Source organism: Bos indicus x Bos taurus, chromosome 7 (genome assembly GCF_003369695.1).
Source record: "Bos indicus x Bos taurus breed Angus x Brahman F1 hybrid chromosome 7, Bos_hybrid_MaternalHap_v2.0, whole genome shotgun sequence".
NCBI classification, from domain to species: Eukaryota; Metazoa; Chordata; class Mammalia; order Artiodactyla; family Bovidae; genus Bos; species Bos indicus x Bos taurus.
In genome coordinates, this window is record NC_040082.1 from 105732728 (window position 1) to 105752420 (window position 19693).

Consider the following 19693-nt stretch of genomic DNA (forward strand, 5'->3'; position numbering starts at 1 on the left):
TTCTAGAAAGCTCGGGAGGGTAGGGACAACAGTTGGGAAGGGGAGGTAGAAGTCTACTGATAAAAAATGGAGACGGGGCTGGAGTTGGGCCGATTTAGGGTTGCAGGCGCCAAGAATACAGATGTGGCTCATAGTGGTACTTGCTTTATTGTCTTCAGGGGGCCTCGAAGGGTCGGGTCCTGGGAATCAATGGGGGCAGGAGCTATGGGGGAGCCATAACTCCTAAGGCCATGGCCTTAGGTGGTGGGCATCTGGGGTGCCTCAGCCTGCGAGTGCCCATTGGCATCACCAGTACAGCCATTGGGTGCGGTCGGCGCAGATCCTTTCTTGCAAAGCACCGGAGAGGTGGTGGCCAAGGGCCCAACTCTCTTGAGGCCAGGGCGTTCCATCTTGTGCTCCAGAAGCATGTGGTTCTGCGGCGGGAGCCCCACGCAGGCCCTGGGGGATGATCAGGGCTCAGCGGGGCCAGACCCGGAGACTGCCGTGCAGTCCCTAGGCCCTGTGCACAGCCCAGCCAGCGGACATCCGGGCCGTGGACGGGAACCCCCAAGGCTGGGGCACACCTGAGGATATTCTCGATGCAGCTGCGCTGGCGGAAGAGCGCATTGACTACGGGGCTGCCGGGTGGTGCAAGTGGCGCCTTGAAGAGGAAGCCGAGCAGTGACAGCACCGGATGGAAGCTCTGCGGGTCCGGGTCGACGTCGGTGCAGAAGCTCACTCGCTGACATAGTTCAGTCAGCAGGGCCAGGTCCAGCATGATGGGTGCGGCCAGGAGCGAGTCCTAGGGGGCCAGCGGGTCAGGAGGTGGGCCGGGCTGGCGGCCGCCCCGCTGCTCCTGCCCCCTCGCGCCCCACACCTCGCACGTGTTGTGCAGCACCAACGTGTTGGTACCACCCAGCATCAGCTCCGATGTGTACTCATCCAGGGCACGCTTGCTGTCGCCCACGTATGGCACGTACTTGATGACCACCTGGGGGGCGGCACAAGGTCACACGGGGCCCTCGGTTGGGCGCGCCCTCGCCCCGGCCCCTGCCCCCACTCCCGCGCCCCACGCACGCAGTGGTCGGGCTGTTCGCCCGGCGAGTAGAGCACCGGGTTGCTGTGCACCATGTCGTCCACCACGCTGCTCTTGGACACCTCCTTGGAGCGGAACTGTGGGGGCGCTGACAAGTTCTGCCCGTCGTTGTTGCCCAGGTGGTTGTAGCTCACGATGGACATGGTCTGGGGGGACAAGGGGACCCGCGGTAGCTGCAGGCCTCGCAGCACACAAGCCCAGCCCTCGGGGGTCCAGGCCTCCCCTCCTGAGCTGAGCAGTCCCCCAGGCCCACACACCTTGAGGCCAGAGCCGATAAGGAAGTCCACGAGCACAGATTTGACCTTGGTCTGGCCCGACTTGAAGTCGTCTCCACCCACAAAAACGCGGCGCTGCCACGCGAGCTCGAGGGCACCGGGTACCAGCGTGTTCTGTGGGGACCCATTGAGGAAGGCACAGCCCTCCAAGATGCTGGCCACGGCAAAGAGTGTGGAGGGCGACACTTCCAGGCCCAGCTGCAGGCAGAGGGGGCCAGTCAGCACAGAGGAGTCCTTGGGGGCTGGCCCTGATCCCACTCCGCCCCTGGGCGCACCCACCTGGATGGTGCGCAGCAGGTTCTCAGCAGTGTCATTGAGGCCTGGAATCACTTCGCAGAAGCGCTCCGTGTTCGCTGTCCACAGCACGATGACTTTGTCCAGGCCGGCGCTGGACCGAAAGTCGCGGATGTCCCTACGGATCTGCTCCAGCTGGGGATGGGGAAGGTAAGGGGAGGTTGTACAGGCTCCTCCGACCTGTGGAGGCCTGGGCTACTCAGTTTCCCAAGTGCGCTGGACCCTCGGGATGGGAGCAGGAGGACAAAAGAGGGAGAGCAGGTGCGGGGGGTGGGGAGGACAAGTGGCTGGGAAGGACAAGTGGCACGGGGCGGGGCTGCACCTGCTGCGCGCGCGTGCCCGGGATGACGTTGTCGGCGCGCGCACTCTGGTTAGCTGCGATGAACTCCGGGATGTAGACGGAGGGCCGCGGGCGCATGGCCTCCATGTGCGGCCAGAGTTGCTCCTGCAGTCCCCAGTCCAGTACCTGTGCACGCCGCATCGCCTCCGCCAGGTTCAGCGAAGATATGTCCCAGCCTGGGGGGTACCCTCAAGCTCGGCCCGGCCCCAAGCTTCGGCCCCGCCTCCCGCCCCACCCCCGGCCCAGGGCTCCGCCCACCGTCGAACACGAGGTCGTCGGGCGCCACCATGGGCAGCAGTGAACTGAAGGGCACGAACACTTCCTTGCCCTCGGCGTCCAGGCCCAGGCTAACAGTGCCTGCCTGCGTCAGTGAGCCGTAGTAGTTGGCCTCCTGGGGGGCGGCAGTGGGAGCTGAGTGAAAGGTGGGCGTGGCGTGGGGAGGGCCTCGAGCCGGCCAGGGCCCCGCCCGGCACCCGAAAGCTCCGCCCTGCCTTTGGGCACCTCCCCTCGGAGCTCCAAGCCTAGGCGGAAGCCGCTCCGTTCGGGAGGTCCCACCCTGAAGCCCTCCCACACCTTAGGCTCCGCCCCCGAAAGACCCCTGAGGAATCCCCGCCCCCCGTGGAAGCCCCGCCTGGAGTCCGCCCGCAGCCAGAAACCCCGCCCCCTATGGGCCCACTCCTCCGTTGGAGCCCCTCCCCCGCCGCAGGGATTCCAGCGAAGCCCTCTCTCCGACCGAGCCCCACCCGACCCCCCACCTTGCGGCCCGTGCGCGTGGGCCAGGACAAGCGCAGTCGGTTAGCCAGCACGGCAGCGGTCAGTGTGGAGCCGTTGTTGCCGCCCCAGCCGACGAGCATGACCCCGAGCCGGGGCACCTGCCGGGCGGTCCGGAAAGTGAAGCGCGTGGACGTGGGGTGCACCTGGGGGCGGGCAGCGGGGTAAGCCGGGAGCCACAGGCCCCTCCCCGCTCGCTACTACTGGGCCGGGGGTCGCAGACGTTGGGCAGTTCCCGCTCCCTCCCCGCTCCCTGACTCCCCCAGCCCTGTGGCCCGCCGGACGGGCCCTCGCCTACCTTGAGGACGCCGCCCTCGCGGCTGACGCTCGTCGTCCGGTACTCGTACTGCGCCTCGATGGTCTCGGGGCTGTAGACAACGTCGGGGCTCTCGACCACGAACTCAGTTGCGGCCTCCATCGCGATAGTCTGGGAGCGCGGGGTTGGCAGGAGGTCAGCGGGGTCCTAAGAACTGGCCGGGCCAAGCCGACTTCGGTCCCCAGGGAGCCTGCACCCCTCCCGGGGCGGCACTCACCGATGCAGCGTCGGCTGGGGCAGCGGCAGACGGCTAGGGCTCCGGGCGCGCGAACTCCAGAGAAAAGAGCCGCGGCTCCACCCCCTCTCCGCCCCTCGCTCCGCCCGCGCGCGGGAGGAGGGGCGCTCGCGGCGGGGGGAGGGCGCGCACCGACCTTGGGCTCGGGTTCGAGGCCTTTTGGTCCCGAGCCTCCGCCGCTGTCTGGTTCTTGGCCGGCCGGGCAAATAACCTGGGCCCCAGGCCCCCGGCCCTAACTCGGCCCGCGTGAGTCACTTAGGACCCCCGGCCGCCTATCCCCACTGTACAAAAGAGGACTTTAAAGCTCTAAGGGAGCGCCAAGCCCCAGCCAGGAGGCAGAGGCAGTAGTTTGAGTTAGGCTGGGAAACTCATTATTTGGTGGGTTGGAGGAGGAGGAGTCTCTAGAGAAACTAAGACACGGGAAACTGAGGCAGAAGACTAAGCGAGGAATCGGATTTCAAAGCGTGACACTCCTCCAGCTCAGGCTCCCTCCTCTTCCCCCTTCTTGAGCAGCGGTCACTTTCCACTAAGGAGAGGGAGTAAGGGGGGGCTGTGAGTTCTTGGTGCCCCCACCTGTAGCAGGAAGGCTAGCAAGCCTATCAAGGGCAGGCCTGGGGTGGGGGCGGGGGGAGAGACTGCTCCGTGGGGAAGCGAGGGAAGGCGATGGGCAGGGCAGAGGCGGCCAGCTGGGAGGAGCTAGGCCTGCACAGCTCTGAGCCCCTCTAAGCGCCCAGTGATAAAGGAGCGTGGGAACCCGGCAGGCGGGCGGGGGCGGCTCCCCCAGGAACTTTCCAAAACAAGCGGCCTCCTCCGGCTGGAAAGTTTCCACCCCTGGAACTGACCCAAAAGGTGGATAGTTGGGAACGTTTGCAGGAAACATGGTCAGAGTCTGGCCTTGGGGAATGGGGGCTCTAAAACTAGTCCAGACTTTGCCCTCAAGGGGCTCCAGTTGTGGGGGAGTCAGAAGTGAACTGGGGGGACTTCTCTGGTGGCCCAAGGGTTAAGAATCTGCCTGCCAATGCAGGGGACATGGGTTGGATCTCTGGTCCAGGAAGATTCTACATGCCACAATACAATTAAGCCTGTGCACCTCAACTACGGAGCCTGCGCTTCAGAGCCCCACTGCAATGAGAAGCCCTGGCTCGCCACAACTAGAGAAAGCCTGAGCACCACAATGAGGTCCCAGCATAGCCAAGAATAAGTAAAGAGCAGTGAGGGGCGCACTCCTAACCAGAGGGACCTGAGAGGCAGCGGTGGACAGGGCAGGCTGCCTGGAAGAGGTGGCTGCTGGACAGTCTTGAGATCATGAAGACATCTTATCAAAGAAAGATATGAAGAGCTGCCTAGACAAAAACCTGGGGGACTGGTTTCAGGGGCAGATGAAAAAGGGCTGGATGCGAGGGGGAGGGAGGCAGTTTGGGGACCAAGGCAGACCCTCAGGGCTGGGGACAGGGCATTTAGTATAATAAATATTTGGGTTTTGTCCTGCTTTCTGGCTTGGAGATTGAGTTTGATCATTAATTGCCAGGGGCTTCCCTGACAGTCCAGTAGTTAAGACTCTGCACTTCCACTGCAGGGGGCTGGGGTTCGATCCCTGGTCAGGAAACTAAGGTCCCACATGCCCAGCAGTGTGGCCTGAAATTAGAAGAAAAAAAAAATATCAATGGCCAGTGACTTATTCAATCATGGAACTTCTGTAAAAGCTCCTAAACAATAGGGTGCAGGTGAAAACATGGAGATGCTGGGAGGGTGACACCTGGAGAAGTCGTGGCAGCCCTGTACCTTTCCCCAAACCCTGCTCTCCTCCATTCAGCTGCTGAGTGTTTGCTTAGCTCTGTGAGCCATTCTGGCAAACCTCTGAGCGGGTGGGAGGGAACCCGATTTATGGCGGGTTGTTCAGAAGTATGGGTGGCCAAGGACTTGAGGCTGCTGTCTGAAGTGGGGACCTGAGCCCCATAACCTGGGAACGGAACTGTTCGACCCCTAGTTGGTATTGGAGAATCTGCAGGAGCTGGAGCCCTCCAGGCCACATGTCATACATACCACAGGACTGTGTAAAAAGACCCAGCCCTGGGGAAGCCCAGCATTCACAGGGCAGCCTGTGGGAGGTGCTGGCAGGAGGGGTGTGGGCTGAGCAGGTCCAGGCAGGCTCCCTGGAGGGGCCGTGTTGGAGTAGTTCCGGCTACTACTAGTACTACTCATACTAACTACTCCTCCTAGTAGGGACCAGCTGGGGGTGTGACACGGGGTGAGTGTGCTGCCTGCAGGTGAGTACTGAATGACCAGGGATCCCCAATCCCACCAGACCGCAGGCTTCCAAGGGCGAGGGCAGAACCGCCGCCATCACTGCTGAGTGCCAGCACCCGGCCAGAGCCCGGTGCACGGGAGGCACTGACGGATCCAGGCGCTGGCAGATGTTGTCCAGAAAGTGGCAGGGACTGCTGGGCACCCCTCAGCCCTGTGGCCATGGTGTGGGTTGTGAAGGCGGGAAGTCCCCTGGAGACCTGGACTCAAGGTGTCTTGGGCTCAGGAAGGATGGTCAGGGAACTGCCTGTGGCCACAGGGCTGTGAGGGAGGCCGGTGGAAGGCTGGGGGAGGCGGGTGGGCAAGGCGAGCCTGAGGCGAGACGAGGCTGAAGAAGGCAGGGGTGTGGGGACAGAGATTTATCCACTAGAACAGCGTGGCCAGGCTGCCTAGGGAGCAGGGTACACTCTGCCCCACAGGGCCTGCCTGACCTCCCCTCCCGCGCCCCTCAGATTCCTGGGCCGCCTCAGAACTCAGGCCAAGGCCACTGGCCAGCAGGGCCACCAGGGAGGCTAAGGCCCACAGTCCCTGACCCCTGGACCCCTTTAATCCTGGTCTTCTTCTTTGTTTTTCCTTCCTAAAATAAACATTCCCCTCCACTGTGTCCTTGGAGGGTAGAAACTGCCCCCTGCCTTCTGCTCCTCACCTGTAACCCAGGGCAAGGATGGCTTTCCGGCTGGTGTCCTGCGCCTATGGGGCTCCACTAGGCCTCAGGTTCGGTACCCCTGTCCCCACTGGGGGGCAAGGGGAACCCCACCCCCACCCCAGTGTGCGTCCGGGAGGAATCATCAAACAGTGCCGTTACTCACTGCCGTTTCCATCAGCCAAAGCTCCTCAGCCCAAATAAGATACTCCCCGTGCTGCACACGGCTCCACCTGTGGGAGCCCTGGGGTCCCCCTGCCCGGCTCAGCCCACTCTGTGCACTCCACAGGAGCGGCGCTCTGCTCCTGTGCTGACCACGGCTCCCCAGTGCCTCCGCCTCCCATCTGTCAGTCCTCACCGTGAGCAGGCTGGCTGGTCTGCTCTGGCACCTGCAGGGCCTGCTGCCTCAGGTCCGCCCTCCACCTGCCAACCTCATTCCTGGGCAGCGGCTGTGGCAGGCTGCCCAGAAAGCTTTCTCCATGCTCAGCCCATGCCCCCCCACCACCACGGTTGCCCCGTGGCCAGGTGGCCTCCTGACCCCAGCCCACCCCAAGACGGAACCAGTCCCCCTGACCCCTGGGGAATGACATATGTACTCCCAGCTTGGGCTCACAGATTCAGTTCAGTGAATTTATTGTAGGTTGAAAAAAAATCAGCATTCACCTCTTTAGTGTACAAAAAGGACACTAGTTCTTTTAAGAAAATATTAGGAACTGAAGATGCAGACGTCTTTCAATTGTAACATTTTGGCAAAAGTGAAAAGTTCTTGTAAACACCAACTCCATGGCTCAAAATAGTTTTTCTCCACAGTACAATATTAAAAGAAAAAAAAACAGTATCAATAAGTTAGACCATATTTAATCAGCTAGAGCTTCTGTCCATCAACCCCGCCCCAAGCACAAAACTCCTCTTAGCTTCATAATTCCTTAAAAGGAGAAAATAAACAACAACAAAAAACAGTGAGGAGGAAGAGGAAATTCAACTGAGAGTCCCTCGAACTGGACCCCAGGGCAGAGGGCAGGTGGGCCCTCCCGGGTGGGGCCCGTTGAGCGATCCCGCACCATCCGAGTCTGCGAGTCCAGGCTGAGTGCATGATGGCTGTCCACAGAACTCAGGGCCCCAGGGTCTGCTCAGCCTGTCTTCCTCCATCCCAAATGAAAAACAAAAGGACAGCTACTGAAACATAAAGGATCAGCTTCCTCAGTGCTCCGGGCACCCCAGGGGTCCCGCGGAGACGTTGGGGTGGGGTGGGGGCACTGCAGGCATGACTGCTCTTTGGGAAGCCATTAGGAGACACCCCCACAGCTTAGAAAAATAGACATGACTATGAGCATTTCCACTCTCCCTGCCTCACTAGGATCCTGGCAGCAACCCCTGCCCCCGCCCCCGACAGTGACCCCTGGGCTGGGGGTTGCAACCAGCCCCACGGCCTTCCCCCATCGTGGCTTCGCTGAACGTGGCTCTGAATTAACGTGAACACGCGCTTTAGACCCCAGCACGCCCTGGCGGGGCCCCACACACACACACACACACACAAACATATACATGCCCCCTGACGCTTTCAGGGACATTAGACTAGGCACAGTGACTAAGCAGCAATTGGGGTGTCCTTGGGCCAGCACCCCCAGAGAGGGGGGATCAGGCACCTTTTCTGAGCTCACTCTCCGGGGGCTCCCTGGCTCCCTCGACCCCCAGCCCCTCCCTGAGTGCAAACCCCGTGGTGGCTCTGCAAAGACGACCCCAGAACCCATACATGGGGCTGAGGGGCGGAGCGAGGTCAAGAACACGGAGGCCACTTGGCCTCAGCAGTACAAAGTGAGGAGCAGCAGCAGGAGAGAATGGAGAAGAGAGAGAAAACCCGACGCCGGCGCTGCAGAGCGCGGGCTACAAGCACAGAAGCTCCCGGCGACCCCGACAGCTGAGGGCCTGGAATAGCAAGCGGGCCTGGTGCTCCCCGCAGCTGCTCCCGGGCCAGCTGGGGTTTTCCAAATAGAGCTGCAGGGCTTGCACTGCCCAGCCCGCCCCACTCAGAGCCAGGCAGAGGCCGTGTGCGAGGGAGACCAGTGCAGGAGAGGGGCCCCCGGCGCCCCCCACCGGTTCTCTCCTCCGAGCTCGCAGAGGCAAGGCCAGCCTTCCGGAGCATCTGTAATACTGTAGGAAGGGCCCAGGGCAGCGTCTAGACCCCGGGTGTCCAAGGAGGGGAGGCACAGGTGTAGAAAAAAGATGCTTTTCTTTCGTACAAAAATAGACTCGAGTCTCGTCAGCAGTAGCCTGTCTTTGTATAAAACTAGAAAAGGCAAGCAGGCAGGCTGGCCTTGGGAGTCTTTCTCTGACAAAAAGTTGAAGTCCCCCGTGGGGTGGCTGGCGAGGAGGGGGGCTTCTTGGGGAGCCCGTCCTAGGCAGGGGGCCTGCACAGGAGGTGTGGGGGGCCTGGGGGGAGCTGGACACTCTACCTGGGTTTGTGTGACCTGTGGGCGGCCAGGCCTGCGTGGGCTCCCCTGAAAGCCGGTGTTGCTGGCTCAGATGACTGTATTCTTCCTCATGTTTATTGTGTTAAATAAATCTCTGTTTTCTTGTCTTTAGCTCCCCCTTGCCCCCAGCTCCCCCACCATCCAGAACAGTCAGCCCGGTGAGGTGAGCTGGCCTGGCTGGTCGAGTGGGACCTCCTGCCCCGTGGCCTGGGGCTAAGGCCATGCCTGAAGCTGTCGCTGGTCGTACTCGGCGATGAGCCTCTTGATGTGGGCCAGCTTGCTGTGCAGGTACTCGCAGCGGTGCTTCTCCTGGCTGTAGTTGGTGTTGGTCTATGAGAGAGCGGCTGGGGTGAGCCTCACCCACAGGGCCAGGGTGGAGAGCTCAACGCCAACCCAAGCCGCCCCACCTGGCTGCCCCTGGCCCCCACTCACAGGCCAGAGCCCTCAAGCCCTGACAGGGACCCCTGAGCTGCCCCTAGGCTCCACCCTGGGAAACAGGGTCACGGCTAGGGTGAGAGGCTGAGAGGAGGTGGTCACGCAGCTTCCGTGCTGGGCTGGGACACGGCCGGCGGGAACCAGCCCCGGCACACTTGGCCCTAGGGAACGAGAGCTGCTGCAGTGGCACCACATCCCAGGAGACGGTCAGGGAGCCCGAGCTGGGGGCGGCCGGAGCCGAGACCGCGGCTCCTCCCTGACTCGAGCGCTGAAGGACTCAGCGGGGCCAGGATGGGGTGGGGAACTGTGCTTCCTCCCCCGGACCTTTGAGGGAGCTGCAAAGGGCCTGGGCTGTGCTCACCCATAGCGGGAGAGTGTGTGGGGTGCTCAGGGGAGGGGGCACCCAAGTGCCCAGAACAGACTTAAGCTCCTCAGCTATCAGGGGAGGAGCTACTCTGAGGACCAGAGACCAACCCAGGGAGGCCCGCCCGCGCACCCTGCCTCCTCTAGACCGCAGCGCTACTGACCTGATCCCACCCCGCCCTAACACCACAAGGGGATGGAGGCTCACCTTTTTGATTTTTCGATATTCCTGAAGGATCTGCCCACGAGTAGTCTGGATGAAAAACAAAAGAAAAAGTCAACAATACATTATCTGCAGGATACCCCAACGGAGTGACCCCTTCTCCTTAGTCACGGTGGCCTGCCAGGTCACTGCATGCTTGGGGACAATGGCTGCGGCTGTGGCATGGCACCTGAGGGTGTACAGAGCAGGGGCTGGGCCAGAGGGGACGACTCGGGGACACGCAGGAGGCTACACAGCGGCCGGGGAGAGGCAGGGGCAGCTGGGAGGCGCCTTCCCTTGCACCCAGCTGGCTGGTGCCCAGGTCGAGGCCAAGCACAGAGGCCCCCTGACCACCTGCGGGGGTTGCAACGAGACGGGAGGATGGGGGAGTCCAGGGGGTGCTTGCCTGTCCTAGACCCTCAGAACCCCCACTGTGCCTCCAATCACAAGCCGTCTCCTTGGGAAATCAACCTGACCTCCACCAGGGAGACAGAGCCCAGCACCACAGTTCATCAGGGCTGGCCCTGTCATCAGGTAACCAGCTCCAAAAGGGGTCTCAAGGGGGAGGCTGGTATCCCAAGGCCCCCTGCAGGGACCAAGCCCCCTGTGGTAAGGTCCCACTCGGGATGGCCGGGGAAACGCAAGTGCCCCAGGTGGGGGAAGGGGTTGGGGCCCCAGGGACCCTCCATCCCCTCCCCCTCCCACGGAGGCTGTGACAGCTCTGACGGGCTGTGCGGTGTGGCCAGGGCCCGCCCCTCCTGCTGGGAGGCAGCGCTGAGAGTTCTCTGGTGACACAATAGTGGGCTGCAGAGAAGCCCCAGGTGCTCGGGGGTCGGGGGGGACGCACGCACCCCAGCCCCTGGTTTCCTGGCTGTCTCCACTGCTGAGGCCACCCCCAGCCCCACGGTCACCTCCCACCTACAGCGCTGGTCTTGCCCAGCCTCATGGTTGAGACGGCAGAGCTCCCTAAACAGGCCTGACTCACTCGGAGTGGGCAGCGCCCCCGCCCAGAACAGGAGGGGACGCATCTGAGGACGCAGGAGCCAGGCAGGGCACTACCTCGTACTCCTCAGAGCCCTGCGAGAGCTGCCGGAGCTGGGCGTCGAGCTGCGTGAAGCGCCGCGTGACCCGCTCGATGCGGGCGTGCAGGCCTCGGTACTCGCTGTACTCAGCGTTGAAGTCATTTTTGTAGCTCTGGCGCTGCTCCGAGGAGGAGATGGTGGCGTATTTTCTGGGGAGATGGGAAAGAAGGGCCAGAGGGGCTTAGGGGGCTGCAGCAGAGAGCCTGGAAGTGTCCACAGCCAAGTGGCCAGCCCCAACCAGGAAGCAGCCCTAACTCCGAGCAGACTGGCCATCAGGAATACACACACAGCCACGGAGTCAAGTCACCACACGCGTGTGCACACAGACAGGAATACACACACACAGCCACGAGGTCCGTGCTGCCTCTGCTAACCTGCAGGGGTGGGGGTGGGGAGCAGCCGGCAAGGGAAGTACTCACAGCAAGTAGTCGGGCGTCTCCGAGGTCGACGTGGGGACACTTGAGCTGCTGCAGGTCCCGTTTAAACCTTAAAGAGAAAACGTGCCTCCTGAGTCTGTACCTTGTGTGTCTGTGATGAGACCTACAGAAGGTTGATGCCCTACTGTCTGAAGGCCTCAGGGGGGAAGCCACGCAGAGGGAGCCAGGGTGGGCAGAGGAGGCGTGAGTTAGGGCGAGCACCATCTGGCCACCGTGGGGGGCTGCCTGGAGCTGGAAGTGCCCCCTGCGCAGTGGGAGAGGTGGTGAGCCAGCACGGTGTGCATCCCCAGAGCACAGCCGTGCAGAGACAGCATCGTGGGCGCAGTCTTCAGCAAGCACCCAAAAGTATGGGTTCACTGCAGGGTTAAAGCCTGGGAAGCTTGTCCAGAGCCTTTGCTGACCCCATGTAAAAGCCGTGAAGATGAAAACCGGTGACCCCTGGCCAGTTGAGTCCCAGGGGCATACCATTCTTGGGCCCTACAGGACAAAGCCGGATGGCTGCCAGGGTTTTCCCCCTCCTCTCCCTGTGGATGGAGCTGCAGGCCCTGCAGGCTCTGGTCTCTGGCCTGACCACCCCCACCCCGCCACCCCACCCATCCTCCCATTCTTCCCACCAGACCCAGGACTGTGACATCAGAGGGTCAGCCCTGGGACTGTGACCCGAGACTGTCCTGAGACAGTGCCCGAGGCCTGCCCGGGCTACAGTCTGCTCCTTTTCCCCGGGGACTTCTTCCAGATGACCTTTGTAATCCCGAGACACAACCGATGTTATCACTCTGAAGCATTTGCTGAGCACCCATTTTGGTGCCTCTCTTGGCAGAAAATAGCCCTCCAGGGGATCAGTGGTTTGACGAGCCCCCGTGCGGTTTTATACTCCATCCAGTGCAAGGGGAGATTCCCACCAGTGGATGGAGCCCACCCACACCCCCATCCGGGTGTTGTCTCTGAAAAGGCTGTGGCCTCCCTGGGATGCAGCCCAATAGGCACACACACGCAGATTTAGTCTACACCCCACCTCCCACAGCCCAGCCACGTCAGGCATCCCGGGGTGCTTCACCCTGAGCCTGAGAATCAGATGGACCTGGCAGGACACCACTGGGGTCCTGCCTGTGGCAACCAACCCTCTGTGGGCCCCACCCCTGCCCGCACTCGGCCACCCCTGGACCAGCCCAGCTGCTTCCCACTTGTGTGCTCCCTCCCAGGGCAGTGGGTGCAGGGACATGTCTGTAGGGTCACCCTGCAGGACCCAGGTCTGGGTGCCAATGAGAGAGGGTGACCCAGTTCCCACATAGGGGTCAGTAGGCCTGAGTTCGGCCTGGATGAACCGAAGCACCCCCATGCCCAGCACGTGGCCTGGCCAGGAAGGTACCCTTGGGCCACAGGTGGGGTCCACAGTCTGAGCGAAAGCTGGGGGCAGGCACGAGGGTGGGTCTAGGACCCAGGAGTGGCCCCGCAGCACAGGGGGAGGGAGGTGGCGGAGGGGGGCCTTGGAGGGGTGGGGTGGGGCGGGGGGGCACAGATGGGCTGGGCTGAGGAGTCTGCACGACTGGAGGAAGCTGCCACACCCATGAGGGTCACAGGGCAGGGCTGGGACCACGGGCCAGACGAGGGGGACAGCAGCAGGCAGAAGGGTGGGCCACCTCACGGGACACAAGGGTGAGGGCACTTCTGCACTTGGGTGCCGGCCTGGAACCCTGGCCAGCGAGGCAGGGGAAACTTCAGAGAACAATGCTGCTGCTAAAGGCGGGCGGGGAGCTCTAGCCTGCACAGACGCCCACCCAGGAAGGAGCCACAGCAGGAGGCTGTGTATGGTGGGGCTCAGGAGGCAAGGCAGGCCCCCACCCACCAGTTATCACTATCAGCTGAGCTGCCAGAGAGGCCAGTCTAGGGGGCTCGCTCGGTGCCATCCCAACTTCTGGTGCGCGCTTGTCCTTCCCCTCCCCCTTGGGGCCCTTCTCCTGGCTTTCCTGATCCCAGACCTCCTTCTCACCCTGGCCTGGGGCCAAGCTGCCTGTGGCTGACACACACTGGGCAGGAGCCAGCGCCTTCTGAGCCCTGCATGGGGGGCCGGTCTGGGCAGCATCTTCCTGGCCTGGTCTGCTGCCTGGCCCCATGGTCCTACTTCCCCAGACCCTGCCAGAGCACATGGAACCTCACTTCTGCTGTCTGGGCTCCCTGAGCCCAGCTGCTCAGGTCTGTGTCCCTGGGTGGGACCTGGGTCAGACGGCCTGTGCTTAGAGAGCCAGGCTCCCTTCCCCTCTGGGAAGCCTAGCATGCGGCAGGGCCGAGGGGCCCCAGAAGACTGACGGAGCTGCAAGGTCTGTCTTCATCAGACCGACCCCGGACCCGGTCTCCAGCTGCAGAGTGAGGAGCGGGCATGGCCTTTCTGGAGGACAGCTGAGGCACATTCAAAAGCCTGAAGGAGCAGGGGCTCCACCTCTGGTCCAGGAATGCCCCCTGCTGGGGATCCTCCTGAGGGAACAATCTGAAAGCCACACCAGATGAAATGGCCCCCAGGGCCGCCAGGGCTGCGCCTCTGTTGCTGTGACATGCTGATTAGGTTAAATTACGTGAGAGGAAAATCACAATGGAGTCAGTACTGCTCAGAGAGCTCTCTAAAAATGGCATCAAGAAGCCATTAAGGAAGTGTGACCTGTGCACGGCTCAGCCTGCATGGCATCTGACCTTGTGACCCCCGTCTGCCAGAACTCGTGCCAGCTGATGGACTTATCAGACCCCCACCCCCAAACCACGCGACACTGTCAACTTACTGGGCCCCCAACCTAAAACAAATGTTTTCTGACTCGTCTGACTTGCGTCAGAGTTAAACCGTTCTCACCAGAAACCTTTAACAAACTAAAGGCTTTCAGTCTTCATAAACCCAACTCTTGCTCTTCCTGAGAACTCTCATGGTCACCTGAACCTATGTCTCTCGAATGGTAATTCTCAAGACCCTACAGAAACCATTTCCCTATGTGCAGCCTCCAGAGTTATTCTGGGGTTGCCAGTAGCCACAAGGGGTGCTCAGCTCAGATGCCCGGGGCTCTAACTGGGAGTGGGGAGGCTCTGGGGGTAAGGACGCCGCCCCTACAAGCCCCAGGTCCTCGAAGGTCTCCCTGGTCAGCATAGAGTCCCGACAGCCTCACACCCCTCATCCCACTGAGGGTCTCCCGAGTGCCAGCTTCCCTACAGGCGAGGCCTTGCTCTGGCTCTTATCAACTGCTGTTCGGTAGACGAGTCTCCCACCTCCTCCTGGACCTGCCTCTCAGACCCTCTCTCTGCAGGCTCAAAGGTTTGCTCTGCAGGTCACAGCAGGAACACAGTGATCCAGGGACCCCCTCCCCACCAAGTCCTGCCCCCCGCAGCCATCCCTGAGCCCCAGACCCTTGCTGTGTGCTGTGTCTGGGGTCTCCCTGCAGCCAGAACCGGGCCCTGGAATTGTTCCTCTCCCTGTGAAATATCCCCTCCTGTGAGCCTCAGCTCCATCAGGCTCCGTGCCCCTGGCCCTCAGGGCTGGCCTGGCACACACCTGACTGTAGGAGCCTTCAAGAACAACACCGCCAGGGCAGTCACGTGAGCCAGTGCGAAGACGCAGAGGGCCTTAATGTGCAGGGTGGGCCCAAGTGGGGACTCAGGAGGCAGCCCTCTCGGCATCCTGTGGAGTGAGGGTGCGCAGGCACAGGGCCAGTGCTCAGGCCCCCACTGACCCCCCTTCTGCAGAGCCCTCTGCCCCTCAACCTCCTGACACCTACCCGGGGCGACTGGTGGGGCAACTGGAGGGGCTGGGGGGCCTGGCGTCTGGCTAAGTGGCCGGTCCCGGGGCCTGTCCTCGGCTGCCCTCTCCTTGTCTTTGTGCTTCTTGGATTTCTTCTTGGATTTGCCGTGCAAGGAGCCGCCGTGGGGCCTGCTGGGCTGGGCACAGTCTGTCAGCAGGGGCATGCTGAGGCGCTCAGTAGGGGCTGGGGCGGCCACTTCCCCACGCTCACAGTCCCGGCCGCTGTGGCCCAGGTCGTTGCTGACGTCGGCCAAGGGGTCGTGGGCCCGCGGCGGCTCCAGTCGCAGGGGCAGGTGGGTGTCCGTACCAGCCAGAGGGCCCGGGGTGGGCAGCAGGCCCTCGCGGCCGAGGGTCGTGCTCAACTTCCCGTTGACTGTGGGCTGAGCTCTCTGGGTGAAGTGCGATATCCTGGGTTTCTTGTTGGCCAGAGGGTCAATGAAATCAGGAGGCTGCGGCCGTTTCTGTGACGGAGAGGAGAGAATTTCAGGAGTGAGCCTGTGCCTGGAGTCACTCTGTGCCCCAGGGAGAGGCTGTGCAGCAACAGGCCAAACTTGAGCTGACCAGGAGCCCCACCGCAGGCCCTGAGGGGACCAGCGCCCACAGGCAGGGCCACTCCGGCCACAAGGGGGCGCGCGAACACCACAGCAGGCCCAAGAGGCCCAGAGCTCCGGGGCCTGCCTGCCCAGGGACCCGGTGGGACCGCGGGCCAGCAGGGCAGAGAAAGGGCGGCTGGGCCATTAGGGGACCCGCTTCAGCCCATAAGGGCCACCCCTGGGAACTGATCTAAAACAATACTGTGCTCAGCATCCCCCCTTGATGACAGTAAGAGCAACGGAGCCCAGTCTGAGTGACACAGGGCAGGCCCCACAGGCCAGGACCGTTCTCCCCAAGGGCCCTTGAATCCCCGTGGTAACCCTGTCACATGGTGCAGGCCTCATCCCCATTCACAAAGGAGAAGACTGAGGTCCGGAAGGCAAGGCCAGAGTAGAGGAACGGAGCCAGGATCAGACCAGTCGGCCCGGGCCCAGGGTGCGGCAGTGTGGGCCAGAGTGAAATGAGGCCCTGCCCGCCACGCCACAGCCACGGGGGTGCCCTGGGAGGCTTCAGGACCTAGGCCGGATGCCTCCAGGGGCAGGCAAAGCGGGGAGGAGAGTGGCTGGCCAAGTAGGGGATGGAGACATGGGACTCATTGGTCAGAGCATGCGGGGGGAAGAGACAGCTGTCACCAAACAGCTCCGACAACGGTGAGGGACCCCACTGCTGAAGATCAAGCCCCCAACAGCAAGGCCCTCCCTGCCTACTAACACGGCAGAGCCTGCTGGGGACACACTGAGTTTTAAAGCAGCCCTAGGAATCAGAGGCTCCAGTGGCCAGAGTGGCCAGCGGCCCGCGCGCCCTCAGCCACACTACCCCGAAAGGCAACCCAAGGAACCTATCCAGGTTCCAGGCCTGGGACCCCCAGCACCCAGTCAGCTGCTTACGCCTTCGAGAAAACTCGCCAGCCCTGAGTGACAGGCCCAACAGGCTCCCCGAGAAGCAAGGTCAGGCCCACCGCCTCTGTTGAAGCCCGCCCACCCTCCCCGCCAGCCGCTCCTACCTGAGGGGGCGAGGCTGAGCTCCCGTGCTCACCCGGAGGACTGCTGGCAGCAAGGTCTCCAGGGAGGCCACCTGTGCTCTGTGGCTGGCACAGTTTCCTGCAGAGGAGAAGCAAGGCAGGTTGGAGGGTCCTGAAACAATGCCCTCCCTGCGAGGCGCACCCAGGCCCAACCACCTCTGCACTGATACTTTGCACCCAGCGTCTGGGGGAGGGCCTGGCTCCCCGCTGAAGCAGGGCAGTGCTGGGTGTGATGGGCACGCCCGGCAGGCAGAGAGCAGTCGAGCACACCCAGCCCTGGGTGCATCCACAGCAGCCCCGTGGCCACGGCCTCAGCCTCACCACCAGAAGGCCGGCCACACTGGATGCTCTGTGCCCAGCGAAGGGCCAGGTGACCAGATGCTCATCTCGACCTTCATGACCATGGAGACCAAGGACTCCTGGTGCAAAACTGACCAGACACTCAGGGTCCATGCTGTGTCCCCACAGGAGCTACAGACATTGGGTGTTGGCCCTTTTTTAAAAAACATTTGGTCCTTACTTTTATAAACAACTGTCATCCCAATAACAACACTCACTGCAGAAACAGAATGCAAAAGAGGGCTGAGATGCCCTGCTCTGAGGTGGGAGGACCCCCCCAGATTCAGCTCCCATCTTCCTGGGAGCCAGGCCCCAGGACCTCCAGGGATGGCAGGAGCAGCCAGCAGACCACTGGAATCAGCTCAACAGCGCAGCCAGGGACGAGAGAAGAATCGCCCCGACGCCTGACAGAAAAACGGAGGCCCTGAGAGTCATCTTGGCTGGGTGGGGTTGGCCCCTTGAACTCCTAGAGGCTGAGAGTCTCAGGGGAGCCCAGGCACCCAGCTGGCCCCCCAAGCCTTGCAGGAAGCTGAGCTGAGGTCTGGGGCCACGTCCGCTGCTCCAACCAGTGGCCAGCAGAGCACCTCCCCGGCCTCAGCTGCACTCCAGACTCCAGCGGCTGCCCTCCCCACAGCGGCCTGAAATGCAAGGAGAGATGAAAGGAAGGTTCTGAGAGTGGGTGGGGCAAGTCTACTGTCCAGCACTGTGGAAGCATCTAGAACTTTCAGTCAAAGACAGAGAATCAGGTGTTCACATCCATTCTCTCTCAAGTCCCCACTAAAAAAGCATAAAAGAGAAGGGGAAAAAAAAGACAGCAATGCTACTTAACGTGGGAAGCAGAAGCACAAGTGGTGACTGTCCTGGAGGAGCCAAGGAAACTGAGTCCTGGCTGCAGAGCCCGCAGGCCACAGTGTGCGCCTCGGAGACCTCAGTGGAGGGGCCCTCCAGGCTGCCCCCCAGCAGCCCTGCTCTGGGACCTGGCCTGCTGGGGCCAGCTGCAAAGGGAACCCCCAGCATGTTTGGGAGTAAAGGAGCCCAGGTCTTCCCCAGGGGGCCAGGAGGCTGCTCGGGCCACACAGGATGGACAGAAGCATGGCCTCCAGAGGAAAGGAAACAGAGGGGCCTGTGGAGGGACCCAGAGATGCCTCAGGGCTACCAGGGAGGCTGGACTGCCAACAGCAAAGTTCTGCGGAGGCGGCACCCTGGCTTCCAGGCAACAACTGTCAGGCCCTGAAGCAGACAAGACTATGCATTTGACAGGACAGAGAGCAACCAAGCCCCTGTGCCACTACTACTGAGCCCGCATGCCACAACTACCGAAGCCTGAGCCCCACGACAGGAGAGGCCGCCGCAGCAAGAACCCTGAGAGCCGCACCTGGAGAGCAGCCCCCCCGCCGCAATTGGAGAAGAGCCCGCACAGCAACGAAGACCCAGCACAGCCACAAATAAATTAACTTTTAAAAAGAAAGGAAAGAGAGACTAAGAGGATGAAAATGTTAAATCCACCAGAAACACACCGGCCTTAACAGCCTCAGAAAGACAAAGATCTGAAATACACAGCTCTCCAAAGAAAATATACAAATAGCCGATAACTGCATGAATAGATGCTCAACATCATTCACTGCTCATCCAGGGAAACTCAAATCGATACCACTATAAAATACCACTTCACACTGGCTAGAATTAAAAAAAAGAAAAAGAAAATATAACAAGTGTTGGTGAGGCTGTGGAAAAAATGGAATTGGGCACTGCTGGTGGGAACGTGAAATGGGGCAGTCACTGGGAAAGAGAGTCTGGCAGTTCTTTAGAAAGTTAAACACAGGATTACCACATGGCCCAGCAATTACACTCCTCAGGACTCATTTGAGAGAACTGAAAATCTGTGTCAGTTATATTTGTGTCCTCGTACACAAATGTTCACGGCATCACTGTACACAATCCTGAAAAGGCGGAAACAGTTCACATGTCCACTGGCAGAAGAATAAGCAAAAACTCAGACACAATAGACTATAGAAAAGAACCAAGAACCTGGCCGTAGAAAAGAATGAAGCTCTGCCACACGCTATGATGTGGAGAAACCTTGAAAACCTAACACTGAGTGGAAGGAGCCAGACACAAAAGGCCACACAGCACGCAACTCCACTGATACTCAGTGTCCAGAACAGGCGGATCCAAGAGGTCGGGGCTGCCAGTGGCTGCCAGGCGCTGGGGAGGCGGGGTGGGAGCGACTGCTAAGGCAGCTTGTTGGGTTTTCTGGGGGGGTGAATGGTTTGGAACTAGATGGAGGTGGTGGTTGCACCTTGGGAACTAGAAATGATGGCAAAAAGAGAGACAGATGGGAGAAGCTGAAGAAATCTCCCCAAAGTAGAAGAAATAAAAAGAAACAACCAGGAGGACAACGGTGAATGGTGTAGAGGCAGGGCCCGTCGGGGCAGACTGAGGAAGCCCGCGGGAGGACGAAGAGGGTGAGGCAAGCGTGCAGACTGCCGGCTCCAGCCACCCTCCACGCTATCGGGTGACCATGGGGACACGCACAGGCCAGGGAGGGAACTGACGAGGCGTCTGTGGCCAGACCTTCAGTGTGGAGGGAAAACGCCTTCCAATCTAAAGGCTAGATGTGGTCAATTGCCAGCTTGTGTGCTGGCCACCCAGGTGTGGAGCTGTGGCAGAGGGCCGTCCCAAAGCCTTCTCCTCGGAGAGACGCTCCAAGAGCTGGGTCCC

At 61.4% G+C, this 19693-nt stretch overlaps 2 protein-coding genes across 2 annotated transcripts in view; both read right to left on the reverse strand.

Moving 5' to 3' along the window:
• Positions 1 to 128: 128 nt before the first annotated feature.
• ISYNA1 (inositol-3-phosphate synthase 1) lies at positions 129 to 3398 on the reverse strand. Its single transcript, XM_027548283.1, has 11 exons — positions 3289 to 3398; positions 3054 to 3182; positions 2740 to 2901; positions 2243 to 2375; positions 1967 to 2160; positions 1630 to 1779; positions 1333 to 1548; positions 1057 to 1221; positions 857 to 970; positions 564 to 781; positions 129 to 438 (listed from the first exon to the last, which is right to left on the reverse strand). Exons 2-11 carry the CDS (start codon positions 3171 to 3173, stop codon positions 237 to 239), a joined length of 1674 nt encoding a protein of 557 aa, XP_027404084.1. The 5' UTR covers positions 3174 to 3182; positions 3289 to 3398; the 3' UTR covers positions 129 to 236.
• Positions 3399 to 6862: 3464 nt separating this feature from the next.
• ELL (elongation factor for RNA polymerase II) overlaps positions 6863 to 19693 on the reverse strand; it is a 79324-nt gene continuing 66493 nt past the window's right edge. Inside the window, exons 7-12 of the mRNA XM_027548305.1 lie at positions 16616 to 16712; positions 14996 to 15479; positions 11226 to 11292; positions 10784 to 10955; positions 9731 to 9775; positions 6863 to 9054 (exon numbers count right to left, since the gene is read on the reverse strand). Of these exons, the coding sequence (XP_027404106.1) occupies positions 8938 to 9054; positions 9731 to 9775; positions 10784 to 10955; positions 11226 to 11292; positions 14996 to 15479; positions 16616 to 16712 (982 nt within the window). The 3' untranslated portion in view covers positions 6863 to 8937. The remainder of the gene's footprint in view (positions 9055 to 9730; positions 9776 to 10783; positions 10956 to 11225; positions 11293 to 14995; positions 15480 to 16615; positions 16713 to 19693) is intronic.

Excerpts from the sequence above, each read along its gene's own strand:
- ISYNA1 (XM_027548283.1), bottom strand. The coding sequence starts at position 3,173 with ATGGAGGCCGCAACTGAGTTCGTGGTCGAGAGCCCCGACGTTGTCTAC. Across the intron at positions 2,161-2,242 it reads CGACGACCTCGTGTTCGACG|GCTGGGACATATCTTCGCTG; the intron begins GTGGGCGGAGCC and ends GGTACCCCCCAG. Across the intron at positions 782-856 it reads TGCTGCACAACACGTGCGAG|GACTCGCTCCTGGCCGCACC; the intron begins GTGTGGGGCGCG and ends CTGGCCCCCTAG.